A 12,048-nucleotide genomic window follows, 5' to 3' on the forward strand; every position below is an offset into this window, starting at 1 on the left:
ATAATCGATTCTTTTGAACCATTCTATAATGTTTTTGTAAATTGAAGAAACTATGTGCAAATATAGAAAGTTATTAGAATGTTGCAGTTTGATTTTTTTATTTCTAAAAATTAGGGTCAAACAACACTCTTGTATAACGTTGAGTGCTGGTTGCTTTCATGACCTTTTCTTAGAAGTTAATTGCTAGAATGTTTTGTGTGAACAAATCATTCAATTGGGTTAACATGAGAGATGTATGTTTTGTTACAATTAAGAGAACCCTAAAAAAGAATATGTCATTCTTCTAGGGGAAATATTCTATTTATATCAAAAAGATAAATAAACCTAAACACCAGAGCAGGCATGGCCCTAACCAATTTGGTGCCCTGCAAGATTTCAGGTGGCACCTCGTCGCATCGCAGTAAATTCCATTGCTAGTGTACATATACAGTACTCATAAGAAACTTATTAGCTTTGCCTTGGACATACGTTTATACAAATTAAGCAATTGCACATTTAAAATATTTAGAAAGAAGTTTTTTGCAACTGTGGGACTGATCAGAGGACGTTCTAGGAATCAAACATTCACTAAAAAATCAAAGCAAAGCAAAGTTAACTCAAACTCAACTTAAAATTTTAAAGCAACAAGCTTCAGGACATTTTAAGTTGACTCAACCCAATTATCTAACTTTACTCGATTAAAGTTGAGTAAACTCAAAAATTTCATGAAGTTTGTTGCCTTAAAATTATAAGTTGAGTCAACTTTTTTTAACGATGTTGTTAGTATGTCCTGCTAATCAAAACCAGGGTGAATCTCTTTTAGCTGGGTGCCATTGATGCAAAGCTGAAGTTTTGTAAGCTCTGCACTGTTTTCAAAAGAGGAACTAAAACTTTGAACACAACTAATCTGATTACACAGACACACTTTGTTTGTGGTAACTGAATGTGATCCTAGAGGCCTTTGAGTCTTTTTAACAATACAATAAATGTTCATATGAATTAACAACATTTATAAAAGTTTAGAAATATAATCTTTAGAAATTAGTTAAAGAATTAAGAATTCATGAGAACTGGCAGCTTGCTTAAAGTGGTTTTACAAAGGCTTTTCACTCTGTGTGCTAGTTGGTCAAAGTAGATCTTAAGACAGTTTTAGGATAGTGGCTGGTTATGCAACTGGTTCCATGTCTGAAACAACTTGTTGAAATTTCTTTACAAACTGTGAAAACCAACTCTTATAGCGCAACAGGAGAGTGTGTAAGTTAAGAGTTAAAACACTTCTGGACCGTTGGCAACCATATGATGAAATGCAAAAAGACTTAATGACTAAAGGAGAGGATGTAATGTTCCAAGGATGTAATGTTTTTATAGGTGCACCGAGGTTTATCAAAACTCTAATGAAAATTTACGATGGATAATGCTCCTATTTACTTTTAATTGCATCTGTATGTAAACAAAATTGTGCCTTTATCTTATAATTTATCAAACGAACAGTTGATTTCATTCATGAATGAGATGTCTTGTTTATAATGTAGCCTCAGGCAACTTGACTTACTTCAGTTTGTCTGCCTTTCATTATTTGCATGATAAACGATTGTACATTTGTATTGCCAATGTACTGTATCTGAATCTAAATTTGAAAACAATTATAATGTGCATAAGATGAGCAAATACAACAAGACCTAACATAGACAGAGTAATTACGCCATCAGCATATGATTCTGTGCATGAGTGAACACAAACGAGTCATTTAATTAAAAGATTCAATCAATAACAAGTGCTCAAGGAGATATTTTTTCACTGCTCCATTACCACACTATTCATTTTATTGCAGGGTGTAGCAGGCTATCAGATATTTAGACTTTTGTATGTTTTAAGTGGGATTAGTGAATTATCAGCATTTTCCTTATATCTACACCATAAATCAGGGGTTCTCAAACTCGGTCCTGGAGACTGAACTAAAGTAATTGAGTAAACTTGTTGCCTCAATTTAATTGTGTAATGGAGTAGTACTAAGTTTGGTGAACTGAACAATTTAAATATAGTTTACAAAACCGGCAAGTTATTCATTTATTCGTTCATTTTCTTTTCGGCTTAGTCCTTTTATTAATCTGGGATTGCCACAGCGGAATGAACCGCCAACTTATCCAGCACATGTTTTATGCAGCGGATGCCCTTCCAGGAACAACCCATCTCTGGGAAACTTCCATACACACTCATACACTTCAGACAATTTAGCCTACCCAATTCACCTGTATCACATGTCTTTGGACTGTGGCCGAAACCAGAGCACCTGGAGGAAACCCATGCGAGCTCAGGAAGAACATGCAAACTCCACACAGAAATGCCAACTGGCCCAGCTGAGGCTCGTACCAGGGACCTTCTTGGTGTGAGGGAAGAGCACTACCTACTGCGCCACTGCATGGCCCCCGGGAAGTTAAATAAACTTAAATAAGTTTAGGGAGACTCCATTACTCAGTTAAATTGAGGCAACGAGTTTACTCAATTAATTTAGTTGAGTCAACTTATTAGGGTTTTCAGTGACCTTGCCTCAACACACCTGCAAGGATGTTTCTTAAAAGCCTAATAAGAGCTTGATTTACTAGGTGTGTCTGATTGGGGTTGGAGCTAATAGCTGCAGAACACTGGACATCCAGGACTGAGATTAAGAACCCCTGTCCCAAAAAGTTAACTCAAAAATTAAAATTTATGTCACCATTTGCTCCCTTAAATAATTCCAGGTTTTCCTTTATGAAATATGGAAAGTTTCTGTTGAATACCAATCAAGTATTCAGAAGAATGACTTTCATAGTATATATTTTCCTACCGCCAATGTCAAATGGCAGTGTTTTCCAACATTTTTCAAAATATCTTCTTTTGTGCTCAATAAAATAAGAAACGAGATAAAAGTAATCCAATTTTTATTTTGTGGTGAATTAAACAGTTATAAGTATGTACTTGAATCTTCTTAATGAATATAAATCAATGGTCTTTAACTCAGTTCCTGAAGGGCTGCAGCTCTGCACAGTTTAGCTTCAACCACCTCCAACTCACAACTGCTTAATATTCTCTAGTCTTGAACTCCTTGATTGAATCAGCTGAGTTTGATTAGTGTTGGAGCAAAACTGTTCAGAGCTGCGGCCCTCCAGGAATCAAGTTTGAGACGCATGATAAAAATGCATACACTGAAACAGCTGAAAGCTTTTTAGAATTTCCTGCTTTATGTTTTTGTAATGCAAAGTATTTAAAAGAATTTCATAGATAGTCAAAAACATGATAGTACCATAATGTAGTTTAAAACTGCCCTCAGTACTTTCACCAGAAGTGTGGTTTAAATGTCATGTGAGGGCAGACATTTGTCAGAGTTGAATGAAAAGCTCTCTGCGCTCTCTCAACAGGAGTGCCCTTATTCTAGCCCTTATTTCATTCCTCTCATAATGCTGGCTTTAATCCAAGCATTTTAATTGCCAGCTGAACTGGATGGGCTGGCACGTTTGTGGGCATGTGCAGTGAACAGTGCCTGATGACTGTGAGATCTAGTCAGAGAAGAAATATATAGGGTATGTACATCTGTCATTATCAGCATAAAGACATCTGTGGCAAATCATAAACATCATGGCTCACACTTTTTTTGATGGTCCGTTTGTTGAATTTAAGTTACATTGGATCTATGGCAACTAATTCTCATTAGATTATAAGTAAAGTGTTAGGTTGGGGTTAGGGTTATAAGTTGACATGTACTTGCAAAGTTTTTTAAAGTCAGTCAAATGTCTCGTTAGCAGCATTATCAACAGATATTAAGCAGACAGTCTACTATTACTCAAATGGACCATCAAAATAGTGTTGCCACATCATATTGTGGAAAATGATATTTTTATGAACAAATTATATAGATTATTATATTAAAAGGAATAAAGGGCCTTTCCACTCAACTGCATCCCCTTTTCATTTTGAAAAATCAAAACATTAGTGCATTTAATTACTTATAAAAATTTCTTAGTGAAAAACTGTCATTCAGTTGACATTTGTTTTTAGTTTGCTAACTACAGTGTTTCTTCGCAAATCCTGAACATCATATTGTGATTTTTTTTTATTTATTCGAGCTGCTGTCAGTTTAAAGTTCATACATTTTTCATTAATTTGGATTAATCTGATCCATAAGATTCACTCATAATAACAGTTTACTTGTTCTATAACTTAATGAATCAGCATCTTTGAACAAATCTCTTAAATTTAAAGTTGCATTTAGGTCATGTTGTAATCTTGCTATTGCTTTCAAAATTGTGTAATTAATTATAATTATTTTAAAAGAAAGTACAACGGTCAAAACCAGCAAGTTGTCAGTGTCTTCATTGGTATATTATAATGATTAGCTATCGCAATCAGGTTTAAATATTTGGATTAGTGTCTGTATATAATCTAGGTATAATCTCTTTTTCCTTTTATCAACACAATTTGTAGTTTAATTATACCAAATGATAATGATGTAACTATAATCCATTTATCATTTATGATCTGACTTTTTCAGAAGACTGTTGTAAGTTTATAAATTAGAAGTTAAAGTTTATTGTTCAAGTTTGATTTGAAATCGAATTTAATAGAAACATTTCAAAAACATGCTTCATAAAACTGCTTTTGTGTGTGAGTGTGTTCACAAACCTTTAATATATACCATCTAGAAATAAAAAAAGGTTAATGGAAATAAAAAAAGATTGTTGAGTCAAAAATGACTGAAAAACACCAGAGAGTTGAATCAATGGGAAATAATACTCAGTTACTGTACAGACCAGCTATCATAATCAGGTTATTATCAATTATTTAAAATATCAGATCAGTTCCAAACATCATCTTCAAACTGTTGTCGTCAATATTTTAGAAATAATAAAACTAAATTCATCTGATTGGTCTGATTATGCAACTAAAATGTATTTTTTCTGAAATGTCAAATTTAATCTTTTTTATTCAAAGGGCACCTTTTTTTAAGTATTTTGTGTCTCCAGAATGTGTCTGTAAAGTTTCAGCTCAAAACACCCATCAGATTATTTATTACACTTTTCAGAACATTAGAATTATCTGCTCTGAACACATTGTAGCTGTTTTTGTTGCCTGTGCCTTTAATGCTAGTTCTCTAGCTGTTTTTGTTGCCTGTACCTTTATTGCTAGCTCTCCCTCCCCATCGTTCCCACGTTCCTGTCAGATTGTGCTTCAATCTCAGCCTCTGCCTTGCCAGATAAACAGCACAGTGACAGACAAGAAAATACTAAAGTAAGAACTTTCCCAGTGATTGTTTGATGTATTTGTTGTGGAGTTGCAACGATGACTGACTCACACGATGTCCTTATTAAGTTAATGCACGCACAGACATGCAGCACGTGTTTAACTTTGCACTGTTTTTGCTGTGACAGGAGGATACATGTTAATACCCACTTCTGTATGGTTCTCCGTTATGTTAATGTACAAAATAAACCTGATTTAAGTCCACAAACCAAGATCAAAGCATCTGTGAAAGCATCATGCAGCTGTGGTGAAAAGGAAAGACCAATGCAATCTCATGGCAATTCTTAACTTTTTAATTTAGTTGCTCTTTTGTTTAAACTTGTACGATCTAATTCGCACAATTTTGTATGATTTGCTCATCACCCAATGATGGTTAGGTTGAGGGGCGGGGTTTGGTTGTAAAAACACCACACCTCCTTTTTAAAATCATACATTTTCATATGATTAAACTCATATGAACTCATACGAATTAGCCACTAAACTGACAAAACATAAAATACTTACGTTTTCTCGTCAGATCTGGCTGGCAAGACGGTAGTATCGTGAATTCATTACATGCACTGTTTTAAAAATATTTTAAACTTATAAAACTCATTCTTGATCCCATTTGATGATGATTGATGATCACAGAGAGCTGAACAGATCTTTTAATCCGAGTTGCTTTGCGCATGTCCTGTCTTGTTGATTATGATTATACACATTACTACGTAGACATAATACGCAGCTGTCAATCAATTCAGTGGGCAGGGAAACCGCACTACTACTGTACATCATGTTGCATTGGGCCTCAAAATGGGAGGGATTTGGATCCTATTTTATCATTACGAAATTAAAAAAAAAAACAGACTTATTGTGTTTCTATCACCCCAATATGACTGTGGTCTCACCACACAGTTCTGTCCTAACAGCTTATGATTTTCATCATAAAATCGAAAATTACCCTTTAAAATCGAATTCTGTGATGAGATGACTAAATAAAAATAAATTTACTTAATTTAAAACTAAAAACGAAAGTTATTTCCTGCAGTCTGTTCAATCTTAATTTTTAATAATCAAATTGAATGTATTATTATAAAACATAAGATTGAATGAATGATTCAGTGACTCCCTCATAATAACTTGCTTCATGACTGGATGAATCAGCATTTTTGGTCTAATCTCTTGAATGATTCACATGGCATGTACATTTTTTTTAACCATTAACCATTTACATCAGTGTTTATATCCGAACAATACACTTTTATCTGACTACTTCTGGGATAATTGTGCTTTTTACAACAAAAACAGCATGCATGGAGCTCCATTGTGACCGCACTTTTCAAAGATTTAATATACATAGCTAGCTCATTTGGGAATTTAAAAAATGTGATTCTTTAACGGTTAAATATTCAGTATATCATTAAACCAAAAAACAATCACATGAGATAATAAACAGTTGACACTGGTGTTTAAAATACTGTCAAAACATCAAACAATTTATTGATAAAATTACCTTTTTTGAGATACTACGGCACTGGTGCTTCCACATGAAAAGTTAGATCTTTCAGGAACACATTAAAAGGGATTTACACTTGCAGTTATCTTCAGATAACACATGGTTGAGCATACAAAACAATGTACAAACATCTCAATAAATATCATGCTTACAAAAATAGACAGTGTTAAACTAATTAATCGTTTTAGTTCAACATTATTGCAAGAACCTTGCTGCTAGGGTGCAAACGGTCAGAATATTACAACATACATAATATACAACGAACTGAGGCTTTCAACACACATCCCAGCACATACACACACACACACACACGCACGCACGCACACAATCAATGCAATCCTGTCGATCGTAACATTTACCATTGAAAGATGTTAGTTTCAGTGAATCAACACTCTCAGTTAAGACACGGCACAGACAGAAAATCTATTAACCAGACGACGGCCATGCAAATCAGATTTAAAACAAAATAGTTTCTATATCAGTAGTTTGAATCTTTCCCTGTTACCTATGTTTATTCATTTATTCAGTCACGTAGGAAGGGTTCATCAGAAGTGCAGTTATTTGGCCGCAGATAGAGGCTGAAGTCATTATTACAAACAAATAATATTCAAAAAAAGAAAAGAACTGTACACAGAAAAGAATTAGCATGTGCAAAAACATAAAGCAACTAGAGGAAACTCATGAATGCTGCAACAGAGTCAAAGAGATGTTTGATAAAGCGACTGAAGCCTCCAGGGAAAGAGAGATTTCTTTTTTTTTTTTTAGTAAATATGGCTGAAATGACTGGTGCTTGTGTCCCGCTGTTTTCTGTTGTGTCTCTGGCTAAACGTCCCGGTGTATGATCTTAGTCTCTGCCTCTTGAAGAGGAATGTCCTGTCAAAACAACACATGACCATTAATGATGTCTAGTAAATTATGCAACACAGGATTATGAGACATAAAGACTATTCATATTTTAAAGGGGTGGTCCACTACGATATCATATTTTAAACTTTAGTTGATGTGTAATGTAGCTGTGTGAACTTAAACAACATGTCTGAACAGCGAACAAAGTTTTGAACTACAAAAAATACATCAGGGCTATTGAGATCACAAGGTCTTCTGGTTATGTGGATTTACCTCGGGCACACACCTTGCACAGCAAAGGGGTGTATCCAGAGGCGCTGTAATCAGACGAAGCTGTGGATTGATCAACTACAGGCACAGTTTCGTAGTGTAATCGTATGTTGTAGCGAGGACTTACACAAAGATGTAAACGGGAAATGCTGTTTGGCACCGCTAACCATTTAGCTACAAATTAATATTTATCAGTCAAATTGCTGTAAAAACACACACTCTTCAGCAGCGCTACAGTGTCTCTCTATGCAGCTGCTTTCCATGCGTTCCACATTTTAAATAAATTCGCAAAAGATATGTGAACGTTTCACATTTTCTACAAGTGAAGCATGAGCACACATTGCTTAGCATTTTATAAACACAACCAAGCGTTAAATACCACCCCGTTAAATACACAAAACTTGGCTTGTTGTTCATAAATAAATGACTGGTAGAAATAGAAGAAATGAACGCTCTCAGAAAAAAAGCTGTCACTGGGGTGGTACCTTTTCAAAAAGTACACTTTTGTACTTTACAGCTGCACATTAGTACCTTTAAGGTACACTTTTGTACCTTTAAAGTACTATGAAATACAGAGTTGTACTTTTTATGTATTAAAATCTACTGGTAGTGTTACTTGTTATTATCATTATTTTATTATTTAGTTTTTTGTTTTTTTTAATAGCTGCTGCTGTCGCTGTTTAGTTCTTTAAAATGTTTTCATTCATTCATTTCCTTTTCGGCTTAGTCCTTTTATTAATCTGGGATTGCTACAATGGAATGAACCGCCAACTTATCCAGCATATGTTTTATGCAGCGGATGCCCTTCAAGCTGCAACCCATCACTGGGAACTGTAAAATGTTTTATTGTATAAAAATAAAGTTGTTTCTGTAGAGGGCAATATTCGTTTTTTTTGTTCAAATAAATTATACGAGGTTAAGTTACTGATTGTAAAAACACTTTAATTTGCAAAAAGAGTCAATTTTCATGTTTAGGTTTGTTTCTTGGACTTTTAAGTGTTTATTTTCTTTGTTAGTTCATGTGTCTATGTTTAGTAGGGGTAAGCTGATTTTGTTCACCTGTGTCTTGTTCAGTTTCTCGTATTCGTAATATTGTTTCAGCTCTCTGTGTATTGTTAGTTTGCGATAGTCCTATACAAACTTTATTGTGGGCAAATAAAAATGATCAAAAGTAACTCCGCTGGCTGGCAACTTTTTGAAAAAAAAAATACTGGCTGTTCAATTAGAGTATTCATAATCAAGAATTTAATCTTACTGTAAAGCATTACAAAAAATACTGGTCATAAAATGAATATATCAAGTAGTACATTTATTCAGCAAGCATAAATGTAACTAGTTAACACAGACAGTAATGCTACAAACTTTTTTTCTGAATGAAAGCTGCTCAACCTGTTAATCAGAGAATCCTGAAAAAAAAAATAGGATTAGAAAAAATATGAATAAATAATAATAGTAAGGGCCCTATCATACACCCGGCGCAATAAGGCACAAGATGTGCAGCACAACAGTAATTTTCTCATTTTGCACCACGTTGTTTAAATAGCAAATCCATTTGCACCACTCATGGGTGACTCATGGGTGTTCGGGTCTAAAAAGGAGGCGTGTTAAGGCACATTGTTGGTGCGTTGCTATTTTGAGGAACTTAAATAGACTGTGCCATTGACCAACTATAAACTGGTTTAAAGTCTTGGCCGGAGCATTAGTTCTGTGCCTATGCGAGTCCAAACGCTTACACATCACTTGATACACACAGAATGAACAGCAATACACAAATATCTTTACATATAAAAAATAAAGGAATAAATGTTACAAAAAATATTATTTTCTACATAAATATAAAAGCCACTGCCTCCATGCCTCATCTTGAGGGCTTTTCAGTTCATTCATGAAAATGTGCATTTGTATAATGTTATTATCATTAGCAGTATTATTTATTATATGCATATTTATCTTTGTTTTAATAAAAACAAGCCTATACTTGTTCACCTGTTGGGTTTAGACCATATGGGGAATAGGATGTGTTTTGGATACAACTCTTTTTTTGACCAATCTTCATTATTATTGTTTATTTATTCGTTTGCTGGAAATCACAACTGAATTCAGAAATAGTTTTGAAACAAATCTTTGCACTTCACAAACCAAATCAAATATGTAGGCTAATGGATGTCTTCAGTAGAGTGAGTTTTCACCGTTTCCTTGTCCACAAAAGTAAAGGAGAAAAGAGTAAAAGTAAAGTAAAGAGAAAGTAAGGAGGCCGGAAGGAGGAGGCTCGTTCTTTATCCCCAATCATTCTGAATTATCATGTGACATCAAACACTTAAGCAATGATGCGGAAAAATCTGCTTTTAATTGTAGGAAAAAATGATATCAAATATATATGAAATAATAAATGTAGAAATAGTTCATTTACATATTCCATTGGATCCAACAAATGCATCCTTGCATTTGAAAAATTATTTAAATTATGAAAGCATTTAAATGTGGGATTTGAAGTGGTGAACTAGAGAGTAAACTAACACTATCTTGTACTATGAACTAAGTGTTTTTATGTGTGTGTGTGTGTGTGTAAATGTTGACCGTCTGCAGCATGTGCTTACTGTACCTTGAATGAGTTTTGCAGGATGCGCAGGCGGTGCAGTTTCTCGTTGAGTAAAGGATCATTGCAGCGGCGGACGAATGATCTCTTGTACTCTAGTCGAGAAGAGGATCTGTGCTCATTGACCGGTGACAGACTGCTCCTCTCCAGAGCTCTGTACAAATCCACCAATGAGTCGGCCTGATGCCTGCGCTCCCGCTCTCCACCTGCAGAGGGCAAACACAAGAGACGTGTGAAGCTGCAGAAATACACAGAGCACAAAAACAGATGACAGGCATTTTACACAAACATTTGAACAATTGTCTTGTTGAAATACCATGACACACACACACACAAACTGATATTCAGTTCTACATTACTTCTTTTTAAACAAGGCCAAAATTTACTGGCATTGCTACACTTGTGGGGACATTTAATCACTACAATGTGATGAAAACCAGGAACAAATACACACATTTTATAGACCATTTTGAGGGATGTAAACAATAACAATGGTCCTAAAGTATTTCCCGTTTTACATTTTTAATTTCCATAGTGTCTGAGAATCCAAAAAAAATATTGATAAATAATCTTGATAGGTGTTTTAACGTAAACTTATCACTGAATTTCCTCTTGTTACTGTTATGAAATAGCTTTATAAAAAGCAGGAAATGTTCATGAGATTTAAATTATTTACAAGTACATTATTTAATTATAAGATCCATTGTATTTAAGGAAAATGACACAATATTATATATAAAAATTATTAGAAAATATGATGTGCATTATTTAATTGTAAGATTCATTATATTTAAGCAAAATGACACACTATTATTTATTAAAAAGAAACTTATGTAACAATATAATAAATGTGCATTATTAAATTTATATTACCATATTGAGATTCATCAATTTTAAGAGTCATTATGTTTAAGCAAAATGACCTTTATACATAAAGACATTATTTTATTATTATTATTATAATTATTGAAATGTACTTAATGATTATCTTGAATTAATAAAAAATAAGTTCTGCATGCACTATTATATACACTGTATTATTATTATATTACTTCAAATATATATGCATATGATATAATTATTAACATTATACACACTCAAAAATGGATTATGGCTTTAGATGGTCCAAATAATGTAACTATGTTTACATAGAACAATTCACTTATGTTTATCTCTTGAAATCAAAAAAGTTGTGTTGGAAACAAATTGGAAAGGTAAGTTTTCAAATTTAAACAGTTTGCTTAATTAAATTGAATAAAAGGGAGTTGTGTTGCTCCTGCAGTGCCGCATTCAGGTCAATAGGTGGAATAATATCTACATGTGCAGTTTCAAAACAACACAGGAAGGAAGATTCAAACCACAACAAGATGATATTATTGAACTTAAATAACTAAATAGATTAAAACTAAATTATGAGTATTATGTTGATTGGACTAAACATTACATTACCTTTATGTAACTAATTTAAGTTTGCTAAAATAAACTTAACTCGGTTAACTTGGTTGCATATTGCATATTTATAAAATACCATTCATGAATATTGAATAGATTTATTTGATCAAAATGACAATAAATGACGTTGATGATT

At 33.6% G+C, this 12,048-nt stretch overlaps 1 protein-coding gene and 1 long non-coding RNA gene across 7 annotated transcripts in view; one reads left to right on the top strand and one right to left on the bottom strand.

Annotated features, from left to right (window-relative positions):
• The first annotated feature begins 857 nt into the window (after positions 1–857).
• Positions 858–6,907, top strand: LOC147831922 (uncharacterized). Its single transcript, XR_015520370.1, has 2 exons — positions 858–4,386; positions 4,540–6,907. It is a non-coding gene; the product is annotated as an uncharacterized LOC147831922 (long non-coding RNA).
• cnksr2b (connector enhancer of kinase suppressor of Ras 2b) overlaps positions 6,701–12,048 on the bottom strand; it is a 109,061-nt gene continuing 103,713 nt past the window's right edge. For all 6 annotated transcript variants that reach the window (XM_087301363.1, XM_087301362.1, XM_087301365.1 and 3 more), the window contains exons 21-22: positions 10,467–10,666; positions 6,701–7,621 (exon numbers count right to left, since the gene is read on the bottom strand). In XM_087301363.1, the coding sequence (XP_087157489.1) occupies positions 7,571–7,621; positions 10,467–10,666 (251 nt within the window). In that variant the 3' untranslated portion in view covers positions 6,701–7,570. The remainder of the gene's footprint in view (positions 7,622–10,466; positions 10,667–12,048) is intronic.

Source organism: Danio rerio, chromosome 21 (assembly GCF_052040795.2).
Source record: "Danio rerio strain M-AB ecotype USA chromosome 21, GRCz13ab, whole genome shotgun sequence".
Taxonomy (NCBI): domain Eukaryota; kingdom Metazoa; phylum Chordata; class Actinopteri; order Cypriniformes; family Danionidae; genus Danio; species Danio rerio.